The sequence below is a fragment of the Bos mutus genome, chromosome X (assembly GCF_027580195.1).
Source record: "Bos mutus isolate GX-2022 chromosome X, NWIPB_WYAK_1.1, whole genome shotgun sequence".
NCBI lineage: Eukaryota > Metazoa > Chordata > Mammalia > Artiodactyla > Bovidae > Bos > Bos mutus.
In genome coordinates this window covers 80900220-80917341 of record NC_091646.1, presented here as the reverse complement: position 1 = coordinate 80917341, position 17122 = coordinate 80900220, and the positions used below count along the sequence as shown (strand labels likewise).

The 17122-nt window shown below is 50.3% G+C and overlaps 1 protein-coding gene and 1 long non-coding RNA gene across 2 annotated transcripts in view; one reads left to right on the top strand and one right to left on the bottom strand.

Moving 5' to 3' along the window:
* Window positions 1-17122, bottom strand: part of IQSEC2 (IQ motif and Sec7 domain ArfGEF 2) — a 76879-nt gene that overhangs the window by 41355 nt on the left and 18402 nt on the right. The window contains 1 exon segment of the mRNA XM_070366657.1: window positions 12314-12343. Coding sequence (XP_070222758.1) covers window positions 12314-12343 — 30 coding nt within the window.
* The window catches only part of LOC138986514 (uncharacterized), a 37949-nt gene that overhangs the window by 13342 nt on the left and 7485 nt on the right, over window positions 1-17122 (top strand). The window lies entirely within an intron of this gene.

Below are 17122 nucleotides of genomic sequence, written 5' to 3'. Positions count from 1 at the left end.
AAGACAGTGAAAGGGCGAGACAAAAGACACAGAAAGAAGACGGGGGGAGAGGCAGAGTGCCAGAGCACAGGACAGGAGAGGTGAGGGCGGAGGAGAGCTGACAAGGTCTCAGTGGTCCTGGTGACAGGATAGGACTGAGTGGGAGGATGGGGCCCAGCGAGCCCGGGGACAGGGGGTTCTTTGCTTCCAAGGCCAGTGCTGCACCCCCAGCCTGGGGCAGGGCCCAAGCCCCACCCCCCAGCGCTGTCCCCCACCCCTAGAGCGGGGTCCAAAGGCCCCTCTGCCTCCTGCTTCCCAAGATGAAAAGTCCAGAGAATGGGAAGGAGGAGGAGAGACAGCAGGGTAGTGAGGCCAAAGGCCCAGTCCCTGGCCTCCCCAGTGCGGGGCAGATGCTGGGAGTGAGTCCCCAGTCAGCCAGCCCCTGTCCCCCACGAGCCCCTGAAGGCTGGTTTTGGTCAGGGCCTGGCCATTCAAGAGCCCAAGTAAAGGCCAGGAGATGCAGCTGCAGGCCAGGCCAGCTGCCCACTATCTTGCTTGCTGCAAATTAGAGGATGCCTAAATCTTAGAACCTTACACAGAATCCTGGAATCTGATACTCTTCTTATCAGAGACTCTGGAATAATCATCAGCAGCAGAATGACTGTTTCTCAAGGACCATTTAGGTGCCAGTTACCGGCCCAAGTCCTTGATTCATTAAACCTGAGACTCAGAGACCCACAGGCTGCTGGAATGTTGGTATCAGAGTCTCAGCTGCTACAGACAGCCCCACAGCGCCAGGCTAGGCACCCGGGCAGCCACCAATCACACCCCTCCTGGGTCACAGACTGTGCTGCTCAGGGCTCCAGGGTCCTCACAGAGCTGGGCACCCAAATGCCCCTGGGCTCACTCGAGCTGCCTCCTTCCCCCAAGCCAAAGGCCTCCAAGAGTCCAAGAGGGGAGCCAGGAACCAGGAAGCCAGGAGGCTGCTGAATCAGCAGCCCAGGGACCCAGGTCCAGGCCTGGGCAGAAAGGGAGGGGGTCAGGCTGCAGGGCTGAGGCTGGGGGTCAGGTTCCTACCTGCTACTCCTCCCGGGGGGCTCCATGGGTCTGGACCTGTCCCGAGGGCAGGCCCCCTGGCCAGGGCGGTGCCTCCACTGTGTCACCACCCCCTCCTCCCCAGCCCTTCCCTAGAAGGAGGAACCAAGGAGGCGGGGCCAGGCCGGCTGGGCTCGGGGCCAGACTGCAACTGGAAACTTTGCTCCTTCCCCTGCTCCCCCAGGAGGGCTGGGAACTCCTAGTAAGAGGAAGCAGCTTTGAGAGCTTGAAGAGACTCCCCTGGGCCAAACCTCAGGCTGGTCTCACTACATGCACCTCTGTTGCAATCTCCCCAAGCACCCTGTCAAGAATGAGACGCAGAAACATATAAGTAACTCGGCACAGGTAATAGAGCTAGTAAGTAGCGGAACCCCAAGGTCAGGATCTGTGTTCGCCATTCCCAAATCAGGACTCCATCCCCTTGGCCATATGGTTGCCCTGTAAATACAGAAACCTTTCCATAGAAGCTTTTCACAAACATTCTCATCTTCCACAGATTTAAAGAGACTCCGTGTGATGGTTATGCTAGGATGTTCCAGATCAAGTAAAATTCAAATCACCCATTTTGGGAAATCAAGATGAGGCCCTAGCCAATATTCTTGACCATTGCAATAAGCTCTCACTCTCTTCTGCATTGTTTTCTGGATTGGCCAAGAGAAATGCTCCCTGAACAGAAAAGCAAAAATCAGAAGAAATGCCATTCACAATCTAGAGGCTGTTCTAAGGAAATTGCCCCTCCTGACTTTACAGAGGGGGAAATTGAGGCCTGGAGAAGGGAAGAGTCTTACTAAAGTTCATACTGCCTGTGAGACTAGAATCCAGGTAGCCTGACTCCCCACCCACCTACCGCAGTAACCTCTCTCTCCTCCTTATGTGGGGGCTAGAGAAAGGAGAGAATTTGGAGGATTTGAAGGGTGTGAGGTTCCTGAAGAGTATCCCAGATCCAGCTCAGAGGGCTCCTGTCCTTTCATAGCCCCAGAGCCCAGGCCCCTGGCTGTTCTGAGCAGAAGGCGGCCCTGGGAGGGGCCAGGGGGCCAGTGATCTAGAAGGAATAGGAGCTGACAGGCCACAGGCCAGTCTTCCTGCCTTCCTGCTGGGGCAGCTGGTTCCTCTCAAGAAAGCCAAAGCTGCTGAGAGAGATTGGCCCTCCGGACCACCACAAAGTTGGCATCCGTGGGCCTTTCGTGGCCTCTTCTTCCTCAGCCCACCCCCTAAAGCCCCATGGTCCTTAGGCTTGGTCTCAGCCCCTGCTTTTTTTTTCTCTCTCTCTCCCTCAGCAACTCCCTTGGCCCTGTGGCAGTCACACCTTGTGCCCATTTTCAGTTACTGTCTTAAAAGTGGCTCCTGTGGCCCAAACATTCATCTTGGCCTGGCAGAAGTCAAGAAACATAAATTCTAGTTCTGGCCCTAAGGCTGATGCTGTGTGACCTTGGGCAAGCCCCTTCCCCTCTCTGGTGAGGCAAAGAGCTTACACTTTGGTGCCTGGCAGAGCTGGGTACAAATCCTGGCTCTACTACTTTTCCACTGGGTAACCCCTTTGAGGCTCGGTTTGTTCATCTGTAAAAGGTTGAGTGGCAACTCCTCTCTCACAGGTTTTTGTGAAGTTTCAATGATACAGATAGGCACATGCTGAAAAGTCTCAGTTGGAGCCTGAGAGACCATGGTCCTTCTGCCAGGGAGGTAGGGGAGGCTCTTGGGAAACCTGTTTGTTTCAGGCAGGGGAAGATTTCTAGGAAGATATCTTTCCATTTGGGCCACTCTTAGAATTCAGACATATCTGAGCCTGTTGGTGCAACTCATGTGATAATCCTCTAGGGGTTGAAGGGAACGAATTAAGGGTGAGGAGCCTAACCCAACCACAGGGCACTGGCAGGGGAACGGATATGGCAGTGACTAAGGGCAGTCAATGTCCTGATCTCATGGAGCTCATATCCAAGTGAGAGGAGACAGACATTATTCAACCACTACTGGAATTAAACTGGGCAAAATTGGAGGTAGCAGGGGAGAGCGTTCCAGGAAGAGGAAACAACCTGGGCAAAGGATCTGAGGTGGTATTTCCAGGAACTTCAAGGCCAACATGGTTGACTGGAAAAAAGCAAAGGGGAGATTAGGGATATAGGCGGGGGGCCCAATCACGCAGAGTCCAGAAGCCGTGATAAGGTTTTAGTATTTATACTAAGAGGAATTTCGAAGCCTGTGGTTTGTGGATAGGCCTGGAGTGCAGAGTGTCTCTGAAGTCCCTTAAGTTGTATGAAAAACATGAGTATGAGTGCATTTCTTGGGAGAACATTGTTTTTATCAGATCCTCAGATGGGTGGGTCTGTGATCCCAAAAGGGCAGGGAAGCTCCTTTTATGATTCCATTCACTAACTGCCTGTCGGGCATCCCAGAACCTTCTGTGACCTTTCCCCGCCCCCGACCTCCAGGTGGTCTCAGCCTCCCCTCATATCTTCAACCTGTGCTCCACCCAGACAAAAGTGCCTGCAATTGTCTGCCACACTCTGCTCTCTGTCCTCACCTTTGCCTCTGCTCAGAAGACTCTTCCCCACCACCCTGCTCCCACTGCCATCTCTCCACCTCGTGAGAGATGGAGTCTGCTCGGAAGTGGTGCCCTCTGGGAACCTGACTCCCCCGCGTCCTTCCCACCCTGCGTTTCTCCAGCGCTGTCTGTTCACATGCTGTTTCCCCTTCTGGCCAAGAGCTTGGTGGGGACAGGGGCCATGTCTTATTCATTCCAGTGTTCCCAGCATCCGGCACAGGGCACCTAGTCACAAAGGTCAGCTGGTATTGGGAGCCAGACAAACCACACTGCGGTGGAAACTGCAAGACAGGCTGTTGGACACTAGAGGGCACTGTGGCCACTGGAATCCTGGCCTGCTGCTGGCACTGGCCAGGCCCACCCAGGCTGGTGCTGGGAAGAGGCAGGCAGGGAATCATGGAAACTCTACTCCTGGGTCCTGCAGCTCCTTGGCTCTGGGTCTGACTGACAAGGGTCCAGGCCCCAGTCTCCCAATATACCTTCTACCTACCCCTTTTCAAACTATTTCTCATGATAGCCCCATCCCACTCCAGATTCAGCTATGTGCTCAGTTGCTAAGTCATGTCCAATTCTCTGTGACCTCAGAGACTGTAAGCCTCCAGGCTCCTCTGCCCATGGGACTTCCCAGGCGAGAGTACTTGAGTGGGTTGCCATTTTCTCCTCCAGAGCATCTTCCTGACTCAGGAATCGAATCGAGCCTGCGTCACCTGCATTGGCAGGTAGATTCTTTACCACTTGAGCCACCTGGGAATTCCACAGATACAGCTATAGTTCTTCACAAATGCAGGTACCAAATGCTGCTCCCACAGCCCTGGCACACTTTTTGGCTCTGCCTGCAAAATGCTCCACTTTACCTCACCCCACCTCCATCCCTCACCAGTTCAGTCGCTCAGTTGTGTCCAACTCTGAGACCCCATGGACTGCAGTAAGCCAGGCCTCCCTGTCAATCACCAACTCCTGGGGCCTGATCAAACTCATGTCCATCGAGTTGGTGATGCCATCCAACCATCTTATCCTTTGTCATCCCCTTTTCCTCCTGCCTTCAATCTTTTCCAGCATCAGGGTCTTTTCCAATGAGTTAGTTCTTCACAGCAGGTGGACAAAGTATTGGAGCTTCAGCATCAGTCCTTCCAATGAATATTCAGGGTTGATTTCCTTTAAGATTGACTGGTTTGATCTCCTTGAAGTCCAAGGGACTCTCAAGAGTCTTCTCCAACACCATAGTTTGAAAGCATCAATTCTTCGGCACTCAGCTGTCTTTATAGTCCAACTCTCACATCCATACATGACTACTGGAAAAACCAGGCTAACTTCAACTCATCCACCAAGTCTCAGTTTAGAGGTCAGTTTGGAGAAGACTCCTTGACCCTCAGGCTGGGTTGGGTATACTTCTGAGGGTCTTCCACAGCACCCTATACTTCCTCTGTTAATTGTCTGTTTCCTTCTCTGTTTTCCTACCAGAGGGTGAGTTTCCTCACAGCAGGATTCTACTATTCATCACTGTATCAACCGCATTTAGTTTCACACATGTTGTATGCGAAACTAAACTAGCATGTTGTAGGTACTCAAGAATTATCTTTGAGTGAATGAATGACTAAAAGGATGGATGGATGGATAGGTAGATGGATGGATGACCTCGGGCAAATCATCTTACCTCTTAAGATTTTGGTTTCACCCCTCTGTAAAGTGGATCTAATCACCCCTACTTGGCAGAGCTGCCAGGAAGATTAAAGATAAAGGTGTGTGGAATGCTACCTAACAGTGCCTGATACATAGTACATATTTTCTAAATCAAAGCATTTGTTAGGTTGAAAGAGGCTTTGTCCTGAGCCTGGGATGATCTCTCCCACTCAGGTTTACCATCTATGTGTGGAAGATAGCTTTAACAATAAGAAAACTATCATTTTTATTAAAAAATAACAAGAGCAACTGATATGTGCCAGACCTGAAATGGGCACTCCCCAAGGAAGTAGGGGGCAGCCGCCAGTCTCAGCCAGAGGATGGGAGGCCAGGGCCGAGGTCAGAGTCATGGGAATTGTGCCTGCTTCTGGAGAACAGTCATTATGCACACAGCTGGTTCCAAACTCCTTACTCATAGATGAAAACCTGTCTAAGGGGTCATTAATTCCCTCTGTAATTAATGTAAAAACAGCAGGGTTTGTATTAATGGAAAAGTAAGCTCAAGCGTCAAGCTGATAATATTGATAATGTATGCTTGTAGTTATATACTTGAGATAACTATAAATTCAGTCGCTGTACTAACAAAATGTGAAAATTCCTGATACAACGAAGAACTTGAGAATAGTTGTATCATGAGTGGTATTATGCCCGTTGTTCTGAGGCTATGAAAATCACCTTACACTGGGAGTGATGGTAATACCCATCATACACTTAAAAGCTGTTTTGGCACAAAATAAGAGGAAATTTTTAGATAAAATAGCATGTTGTGATTCAAGAACGTGGAACTTGAAAGCATAGTGAGCAAAGGTCGACTTGCATTAGAGTATGAACCACAACCTTGATGGATGAGCAAGCTGACAATAGTGGGCCTCTGAGTAGATTGCTCCCCAGGCTCTGACCTCGCTTGTGAACACATAAAAGCTGTGGGACTATAGAAGAAACACCAAGTCCTTAGTATTTGACCTCTACCTTTACCCACTCCTGGGCTTCCCAAGTGGCTCAGTGGTAAAGAATCTGCCTGTCAATGCAGGAGACACGGGAAATTCAGGTTTGATCCCTGGGTCAGGAAGATCCCCAGGAGAAGAGAATAGCAATCCACTCCAGTACTCCTGCCTGTAAAATCCCATGGACAGAGGAGCCTGGCGGGCTACAGTCCGTGGGGTTGCAAAGAGTTGGACACAACTGAGCACGTACGGGCACACACTCACCCACCTCTAGGAGAATCCATTCCCACCTACAACCCCTTGTTGCCTCAATTTACCATAGGATGGACAAAAATGCTGCAGTCACCTGGGGGTGCGCCCCAGAGCTAGAAGGTCATATAACTTCAAGGTTGATGGCCACATCAGCCCACCTGAGAGCAGAGGAAGGCACTCCAGAGAGAGAAGTCAGTGACAAAAAGATGACAAGGACCAGGCAAGTCATGAAAGATGGAGAGAGACAGGCACGGGCTAGGGAGATGCAGAGAGAGAGGGGGCTGGGGTGGGGGGCAGTCTTGCTCCTTGACTTCTTGGTCCCATTTCCAGTTGGCATGAGGCCTGGCTATATGTCATTTACTGCTCTTAGATTCTGTGAGATGTAGTCTCACAACAGTCTCCCCCCTCCCCACCCTTTATTCTTGAGCATGTCTGAGTGGGTTTCAGTTCCCTGCAACAAAGTGTACCCAGACTAAGACAAGGGAAAATCGGGGATATAAGTGCAGGGCTTGCATAAGCAAAAACGCATAAAGAACACTTAGGTAGGGAGGGGTGAATACAATTACAAAGCGTTTGTGTTTGTTCACCCAAATGCTCCCTCATTTCCTGACGCTTGCGACCACAAATATGTCCTACAGCTGCACACACACACATCAACATTCAGTGGACACTGAGACAAATACAGCAGCAACCAGATCTGTTTCTATACAGACAGCCTGCTAAGCAAGGACGCTGGCCAGCACGCAGCACTGTCCCTGTACTCCTCACACCCGCACAGACGTGGAGCCACACCAAGAACACAGCAGTGCTGCTTGCGAGGTGAGGGCCAGGAACTCAGGCTCAACTGGGCTCTCAGCAGCCTCCATCCCCAGCTGCCAAGTGACTCATCCCCAGGGCTGCTAATTAAAGCCAGGACAGAGGGGACGGAGACAAGGGGAGGGGAAGAGAGAGAAGGCAAGTTTATTTTGGTGCCAACCAGGCATGCAGCCAGCTTAGGGGTCACCCACTTCCTGGGGCTGGGCCAAGAGGGGGCAGGGGAACATAAACAGGAAGGAGAGGGAGAACCCCGTTACCTCTTCCTTCTCCTTGTGAGCTTCCTGGGAAAAGGTACGTTCTTTGGGAAAATTACCCATCTCCCTCCCCACCCCTACCCTCTTCCTTCATCCCACTATCAGAGTCAAGTGCTACCTCGTCCAGCCTCTTGTCCTTAGAACTGGCTTCTCATCAACAAACTCCCATTTTAGCTTGCCAGAGCTGGCTCATCTGTGTCTGTAGCCCACTTCCATCTCCACCATGGATCACCCAACACAAGACTGGTACATAGGGAATGCTCTGTACGTGCTTCTGGAATACAACTGGGTTAACTCTGGTATAGCTTGGTGACCACAACTCTGAATTTGTATTTGAGTTCTATGCGGGGGATAGATTATTTTAACTTTCTAAACCTTAGTTTTCTCACCTGTAAAGTGACTAAAATATATACTCTATAGGATTATTGTGAAGATGAAATGAGAAAACACAGGTGAAGTGCCCAGCATGGTGGCCAGCATATATGGACTTTACCTATCACCAGTAAGCACTGCTGCAGCTGATAAATCATAACCTACCTTGGGCCTAGGGCAGCAGCAATTACACAGAGCTAAGTTCCAAGCCTGGCTCCACCACACAGGACCTGGGGAGCTCAGACAAACCACATGAGTTCTCAGAGCACTGGCTCATATATAAAATGGGGATTTGCAATATGACACCATAAATTTACAGAAAAGATCTGAATCTGTCAAGGGGAGCCCAAGCTCTCAGAAGTAGCTCGATGCAATGCAGCAGCAAATTACTAAGGAGAGCAGGAGAAACATAGACCTGTAGGGCCAAAGGAGCCCAGGAGGGAGGAAGCAGTCTGGGCAGGCTAGGGCAGCCAGGGAAGGCTCACCAGAGTGCACAGGGCTGGAGTTGGGCCCACCGGAACCTGAGAGCACTGAGCAGGCGGTAAGTGACAAGGTTCCAGGCAAAGGAAGTGGTATCAACAAAGAGCTGGGCGGGGCCAGCGACCAGGCTGCACTGAACAGGAGGCCGCATGGAGGGAAGATTTGGAAGCAGCCGGGGCAGCTCTGGTGTCTGGTGGTGTCTTGGGCATGTGGGGGAGCCATGGAAGGTCTGTGAGGTCTCAGCCACCCCAGATTGCCAGGAGGTCAAAACAAGGAAGAATCTTTAGAAATTATCTAATCCAAGCTCCGGTTGGATAGATGGGGGCACTGAGGCCCAGAGTGGGAGGCCTCCTCTGGGAACAGAGCCAGCGCTGGCTCCTCCTCCCACTTCTCCTCCCAACAGCAGTGGCTCCGTTGCCATGGGGACGTCCCTGGCTCTGCGGGTGTCAACAGCTCCCCCACCCGCTCCCTCCTTCCCTAGCAACAGGCCACCTCCTCTGGCTCTCATCCTTGCTTGCCTGGCAACCCCAGCCTGGTGCCCAGGGCCCCCAAGTTCCAGCTTCACCCTCACTGCAGTGGCAGTGCCTCTAGGCCTGGGCTCCCTCCCCTTCTGGGTAGCAGGGGTATCAGCTCCCCCTGCCCCTCTGTTTTCAAGTTCTGTGCTCCACATTTCTCAAGCTTGAATATCCCATAAATGACAACGGATTGGGTTAGGCCTTGGCTAAGGGCACTACAATGTGTTGTACTACCATTTTATGCTGAGCATTGTTTTAAGTTCTCTCATTAACCCAAAGAAGTCAGAATTATTGACCTCATTTTACAGATGAGGAAAGTAAGGATCAGAGAAGCTGTAAGTGACTGCAAACAACACATAGCTAGGAGGCAGGCTCTGCTGAGCACTAGTGTGTGACCTTGAGCCATTGTCCATCCCTTTCTGGACCTGGATTTAAGGTATCTCTAGGTCTGACAACTTCTCATGGATCCACAGGAAGTCCAGGCACCTTCTTCTGCCCACAGCCCTCTCACAACACCAGCTGTTCAGCTCTAATTAGACTCCACACTTCCTCTGGCACCCCATACTTGAAAGCCCTCATGCCTGGGGCCTTGCCATAGTGGGTTTTCAACCCACTGACCCTACTCACTCCTTCTTGTTTCACTTTCACAACAGCCAAGGTCTAACTCCTTTACTTGATGTTTTTCTTCTACCCTCCTAACGTTTCCCCTCCACATACACAATGTTTATTAGATGAGGAAGGACCCTGGGGCTCCTGGGGGGAAATAGACCTGTTTAAAGTCACATAACTAGAAGGTGACCTGGCCATAAATGGAACCCTTTGCCCAGATCCAGTTGCTGCCCTTATGTTGCAGATCCCAGCCTCCCTCCTCTAACCTCCCCTGGCTCTCACTGATGAAAGAAGGTGTCTGTGACCCAGCCCCAACCAAACTAGTCCTTTGTTAAGGAGCTTTTAACATCTCCTTTCCTGCCCAGATCTGTTTTAGTCTGACCAACTGCCCCCACCTATCCCCCCTCCCCTCTGATGCCTGCTGGTTTCTTTTCCAAGGATGCCCTCCTTACACCAAATCCGTGTGTCAGTCCTCTATGACCCAGCTCAGACACTGCCTTCTCCAGGAAGCTTTCCCTGATGCCTAACTGAAGTGAGCTCAAGAATTTACACATGGGGCCTGAGAGCATCCTCAGATGACCCCAGCCAGCCCAGGTTCCAAGTTAAAGGATCTTCCCACCGTGTTTACAAGATTTTGCCCCATGAGTGCTATTTTAGGCCAGCCCCTTCCACAGTCCAAGTTTAAGCCTTGCTTCCACAGTTGCTGAGTCCTCAAGGTCCCTGTAGTCTCCTTGACTGTAGGTCCAGTGTGGATGTCGGGAAGCACATCTTAGTAAAACAAATGCCAGCTTTGGAAGCAGACAGCCCAGAGTGTGAGTCAGAGTGATGCTGCCCCGCCCCATTGCTCTTATTTCCTTGGGTAAGGCGCTGACCATCTGGGGAACCTCGTTTTCTTCATCTGTAACAATCCATGCCTAATGGGACTGTTGTGAGCATTGAATAAGATCATGTTCAGAGTTCTTAGTAGGTGAGGAGCAAATGATAGCTGTTATGACTACTAATACTAGGATGAGGATGAGATGGCTATTATCTGCAAGGCTGTTGAGAGCTCCTGCTGTGGTGGCTCAGCCATAAATTAGCTGCATGGCTGTGGGCAAAACCTATAACCAGCCTGAGCCTCAGTTTCCTCAACTGTAAAAGAATGATGATAAGGCCAACCCAGCTTCCACTTACAGTGTCGCTGGGAGGATCAAACGAAAGAAAGCCCCTGACAACTTCTGTGAGTCGTAAAGGGCCAACGTACACTATCATATGATATATGATTATGCTATTAAATGCCCTGAGCTATAGGTCCTTGGAACACCCGTGCTGGGAAGAGCTAGAGACGCCTTCCATCAGGTTCCTTGACAAGTCGCAGGCATATCAATGGGGCTGCCTAGGGGCCTGTGCTCAGAGTCAGCCCAAGTTGTCTTCTTCCAAACCCACAGTGGGGCACTGGAATCAGTGTTCTTTGCTAGACCAGTGCCTTCCTAAATGCTAGGACAGGTTGTACTCAGGCCATATTCTTTGGCTGCAGGCTGGGACTAATTGTGTCTCATCATATACCCCTTGCCTAGACACTGGCCCTGACTGTATCGATCACGCTTCCCACTTTCCTGTTGGCCCAAGTGTGCTCCCATCCCACAGCTCGTACCTTGGCACAGGGCACCAGTGTGCTCATCCCGTACCCCCTGCCTGGGATGCTAGGACACAGCGTGTCTCATTAATGCACCTCCGTTTGAATGCTGGGATCCTCTGCCTCTCCCATATCCACTGCCTGGATGCCAGGACCTGGGCTGCTGCATATGGTTGGACAAGCTGTGCCTTGCACAAGGCTTTACAACCAAGAGGGCATGAGTTGGGGCTGAAATTCAACCTGTGCTCTGCTCACTGAGCCAGGAACCCTGGTGAGGGGCTGCAGGAGCCCAGTGGAAAGGGAACATTCCTCCAACTGATCCACTCAGTGGATTCTACTCTTCACATAGGTGCTGTGTATGTTAGTTGCAGCCCTGACTGGAACTGAGTGACCCATCTGATGCCTCTGCTGCTGGGATCCATCTCCTTTCAGAGGCCCACCCTTGGCCTGGATGCTGCCTAACTGGGCCGTATCCTGAGTCCCCTATCATTCCCACATGGTCCCTATCCTTGACACTTGTGTTTTCATGAAGCTTCTGATGGGTTAAGGCCTGGGAAATGTACTAATAGTTCTTGTCTCTATCCCAGTTTGACCCCCACCTCCTCAAATGGCAGATTGATCACACCCTGAAAACTCAGTGATGCTTGTAAGCCTTTTTCACCAAGCATGCAAAAAAAAAAAAAAAAAAAATCCACTGGTTACCATAAGGTATATTTCTCATGTCTAGATTGTGTCACATCAAAAAGTCTATCCAAACCCCACTACTCAGGGCTAGTGCAGGCCAGGGTGCAGCACGAACGCCAGACAAGGGAAGCTCCATTTCCCTTGTGTCCCCTTCTCCTGGGAGGAGAGAGGGAGAAGGTTCCTGGTCCAGCTTTCCCACATGGGCCGCTCCAGTGTTCAGCCAAGCCCCCAAGTCAGTGAGGGTCAGAAAGACTAAGGAAGAGTTTTCAACCCCCTCCCCATGCTTGCCACATTCACCCTGGCCCTCCCACTCCATTCCATCCCCACCCCTAATACTAATGGGACAAAACCCCTGGAGTTGGCCCCCACCCTTCCCATGGATCCCAAAATGACAAACCAGAGGCCCCCACCCCAGTCCCTGCCCCCACCCCAGTCCCTGCCCCATCTCCCAACTACTGCTAAAGAAAGGAGGTACTGACCTGACTGTTCTGGAATTCTCACCATCAGATCTGAAAGAGAAACACAGAAAAAAAACCAACAACAGTCAGTATATGCTCTACTCCTTTCCTCCCTCTGCTCTACACAGTGGCCTTGACACCTTTTACGCATCATGAAAATGAGGGGTGGGCATTTCATGCAGAGAGAATAGCCAGTGCAGAGGCCATGAGATGGAGGAGGGGCTGGCCAGTTGTTGGGATAAGGAGGAGGAAAGTGTGGCAAGGGTGGAGTGAGTGAGGGGAAGAGTGGTTGGAGCTGAGGTCAAGGAAGTGCCAGGGACCAACAATGTTCTAGCTACTGGGTCATGGTGAGGAGCCCTCCTTGGAGTGGCTGCGGGCAGGGGCAGAGTCTGAGGTTTAAATCCAGAGAGATGGAGCCTCAGATACTGGCTCTGCCACTTACCAGCCCTGTGACCTGGACAAATCACCTCTTTGCTTGGAATCTGAGCCTCAGTCTCCCCACTTATAACACGAGCCAATCCCCGCAGGGCTGGTAGGATGATTAAGCCCTTTGGAACCCAGCAGACAAATGCCAGGTATTATTAACAACACAGAAAAGGCTTTGCCAATTGCCTGGTCCAACCTGCTTATTTTCCGGATGAAGAAAATGAGGCTGAGAGGGTGAGTGAGTCAGCTGCTGGGCTCCTTTCTACTACACTGGTCTGCCTTCTTCATTGTGAGGCCCCCTCAGAGGCAAAGGAAGGACAAGAGAAGAGAATAGCATTGGGGACACAGCTCTGAGGGGACTGAGAGAATGAGCGAAATCGGAACCACACCCCTCCGGCTACTCCTCCCTAAAAGACTGTGTGTGTGTGTAGGGGAGGGACACTGGGGCTGCCATTAGGGCTGGGGAGGAGGAGGAAGAAGAACCAGGGTGCTAGGAAGAAGTGGGGAGAGTGTGTGAAGTGACTTCCTTGTCCCCTTTCTGTCCTCTTCCTCCTTTTCTCCCCTCCCTCCCCACCCCCACCCCCACTTCGGAGGAGACAGAGATGAACACATCACAGGCTCTGTCCTCAGGTGAGAGAACCGAAAGCAAGAAGCAACCTGAGTGAGGACCTGAGTCAGGGGAGAGCCATCTATGCTGAGTGCAAAGTGAGAGGGACACGCGGGGAAGGGAGATGGGCTCAGCGTGAGTATCTGCTGGAAGAGTGAATGGAGCACCCACGGGCCAGGTAGGGCAGGCAAGCATCTGGTTGCAGGAGCACAGACAGTGGGTGAGGCCAGTGCTTCCAGTTCTGCTACTTACTAGCCATATAATCCCGGGGAAGGCACTGTCCGATGTCCCGCCTCAGCTTTCTCACTTGTAAAATGACATGACAGGGGAAGGGAGGGGGGCAGGAGGGTGGGGTGGCTGTGAGGTTCAGCCTGGCACAGTAGACAACAGTAGGTCCAATCTTTAGCCTCTGCAGCCCCCTAAAGGGACAGAGGATTAGGGCCATGGAGCACCTTTTCACATTTATTAAAACTTCCATCTCACCCTGCCACAACAAGATTGCTTCTGAGGCCTGGCTCAATCATTTGCAGGTACCAGATTGGATGGGCTTAATTCAATGACTCCCCAACTGTCGACAGAATGGAGGCTAAGCCCCTCAGTGTCTCTCCCTAACACGAACACTCTACTCTGGGCAGGCTGGTCTCCTCGCCACTCCACCCCAAAATCTCCAGCACACATGTATTCAATCTACTATATACCAGGCCCCAAGTCAGGAATACAAGCCCTCGAGTTGCTCACAGACTGGCCCCCTGCCTCGATCTACTTTAGGGCATAAGCCACATATATAGTCATCTGCACTGACACGTGAACAATCACTGGGCACCTACTATGTACCAGGCAAGGTGGCGGGCTCTCTTGACACATGACCTCCTTTGATCCTGCAAAGTGGGAATTACTCATCCACTTTTAAGATGATGAAACTGAGACTCACAGAAGTTGAAATGAGTTGCCCCATAGCACACAAGTAGGGGGGCCTGGCCTGGACCCCAGAGTTCTCAAAAGGCTTGGCTATACTAACTCCCATCCTCAAGAGTGATGCTCAATAAACAGTAACTGACTGAAGTCTATGAGTATAGTGACCATACTTTTTGGACCTAAGAAAGTGAAGTTGCTCAGTTGTGTCTGATTCTTTGAGACCCCATGGACTGTAGCCTGCCAGGCTCCTCCATCCATGGGATTTTCCAGGCAAGAATACTGGAGTGGGTTGCCATTTCCTTCTCCAGGGGATCTTCCAGACCCAGAGATCAAACCCAGGTCTCCCACATTACAGGCAGACTTTTTACCATCTGAGCCACCAGGGAATCCCTACTAAACCTAAAACTCAGGCATGTAGTGAGACCAAGGATTTTGACATTGCTGCTTCCAGGTACAAGGGGCAATCTGGCAGATGGGAGAATAAATGGCAAAATACTGATAATCTTGAACCTTTGGGGGATGTATAGGGACAGCAGAGCAGAATAACTGAAAAAAATATAAGCCTTTGAAATGCCATACTGGGGTTTCTGCTCTCGCCTCTTGGATCCCCTGCCTCTCATCTTGCTCCTCCAAGTCATCTATAAAAAGTACCTGGGGAAGAAATAAGGTGCCTCTCTCCCAACAACCCACGATTACATAAACAAGGCTGTCCTCTGAGAGCTATGAGAAATGCATCAGAAACGAGATATGCAGTTACCTGAAAAAGAGAGACGGTTTCTTAACAGCATTTGGGCAACATGTCTACAAGATCAGTTGTCCAACAGAAAGGAGATTGGACACAAAGAGAAGGTACATATTTTTAAAGGAGACTTGAAGAGCTACTGTGTACAGGACTCTTCCCAGAAGCATCCTGAGGAGAAAGGGGTGTGCCCTGGTCCAGAGAAGCATCTTTAAAAGCTAAGAACCCGGCTTGGCACAGCCAGAGACCTCATCTCCCAAACATCAACTTGTCTAACTGCAAGTCTCTTCAATGGACAACAACCTTCTCTCGCTGGCTGCCAAAGGAACATCTCTCAAGCACAAATCATGCATGTGTGCTAAGTTGCTTCAGTCACGTCTGACTCTTTGCGACCCCATGGACCATTGACTGCCAGGATCCTCTGTCCATTGGATTCTCCAGGCAAGAATACTGCAGTGGGTTGACATGCCCTCCTCCAGGGGATCTTCCCAACCCAGGGATTGAACCCGAGTCTCTTACGTCTCCTACATTGGCAGGCGGGTTCTTTACCACTAGGGCCACCTGGGAAGCCCAGTTTTCTTCAGTTGTATGATCAATTCTCCCCAAACTCTGTGAGAAGTGCATTTCTCCTCTCAATGCAATCTGACACATCCCATAATCCATCAGACTTTTTTTTTCCTTTGAGACATCGTCCTCACTGCAATCCAGACTGGTTGCCCTCCAGGCCTGCACAAAGTTGCACTAAGATCTCCTCCATCACTTTGGGATTCCCTTCAATTCTCTTCTGTGTTAATTTTCTGCTTCCTCAATTTCTTGGCCTTTTTTTTCTGAGTTTATGCTTGCATTTTGCTGGAGCACATTCTCCAGTGCTTCCTGAGAAAGGAGACCTAGGACATAAAATCTTTAGATCTCCTGTCTGAAAATGTCTTTATTATGCTCTCACCCTTGATTGATAATTCAACTCCGTACAGGTTTCTAGGTTGGAAATTATGGTCCTTCAGAATTTTGAGAATGTTGCTCCATTGTCTCCCAGCTTCCAGTGCTGCTATTGAGAAGTCCAATACCATTCTTTTTCCTGATCCTTAGTACATGATATGTTTTCTCTCTGGAAGCTTTTAGTTGCTATTGCTGTTCAGTTGCTTAGTTGTGTCGGAATCTTTGTGACCCCATGGGCTGCAGCATGCCAGGCTTCCCTGTCCTTCACTATCTCCTGGAGTTAGCTCAAACTCACGTCCATTGAGTTGGTGACATCATCCAACCATCTCATCCTCTGCTGCCCCTTTCTCCTTTTGCCCTCAATCTTTCCCAGCATCAGGGTCTATTCCAATGAGTTGGCTCTTTGCATCAGGTGGCCAAAGTATTGGAGCTTCAGCTTCAGTCCTTCCAATTAATATTCAGGGTTGATTTCCTTTAGGATTGACTGGTTTGATCTCCTTGCTGTCCAAGGGATGCTTGGAGTCCCTTGGAAACTTTCAGAATCTTCTCTTTATTCTGCTATTCCAAAATTGTGCAGTGCTGTACCTTGGTGGGGGTCTTTTTATCATTTATTTTGCTGGTTACTCGGTGGGATTTTCATTCCTTTGGTTCTGAGACATGTTCTTTGATCCTTTCCTTCCTGCTGTTTCCTCCATACTCTATTTCCAGAACTCTTATTGTTGGATGTTGGAGTTCCTCAGCTGATCCTTCCATGCTCTCATCTTTTCTGTTGTCCATCTCTTCATCCTGTTTTTCTGCTTCCTAGGATACTTCCTCAACTTTTATTTTCTAATCCTTCGGCTGAAATTTTGAGTTGGCTCTCATTATCTTAAATTTCCCAGGTATCTTCTCCTCCCTTCATTACCTCTGCTCCAAGTTTTTTTGGCTTGTTTACTTTTTGGGTCATTCTTGCAGGTTGATGGTCTTCCTCAAATAGCTTTGCACTACCCGATCATCTCTGGCTACCTAAGCCTTTTTTTTTTAATGTCAGTTACATTAAGGTTTAATTTACATAAAATGAAATATACCTATTTTAAGGGTCCTGAGCTGGTGAGTCCTGGTGATCGGTTCCCATGACACTAACAATCTCTGTGTGTAGGTGGAGCTGGCCAGGTGATGGGCTTCACTAGAGTGTTAATGGACTAAGAGCCTATTCTTTGGATGGAAG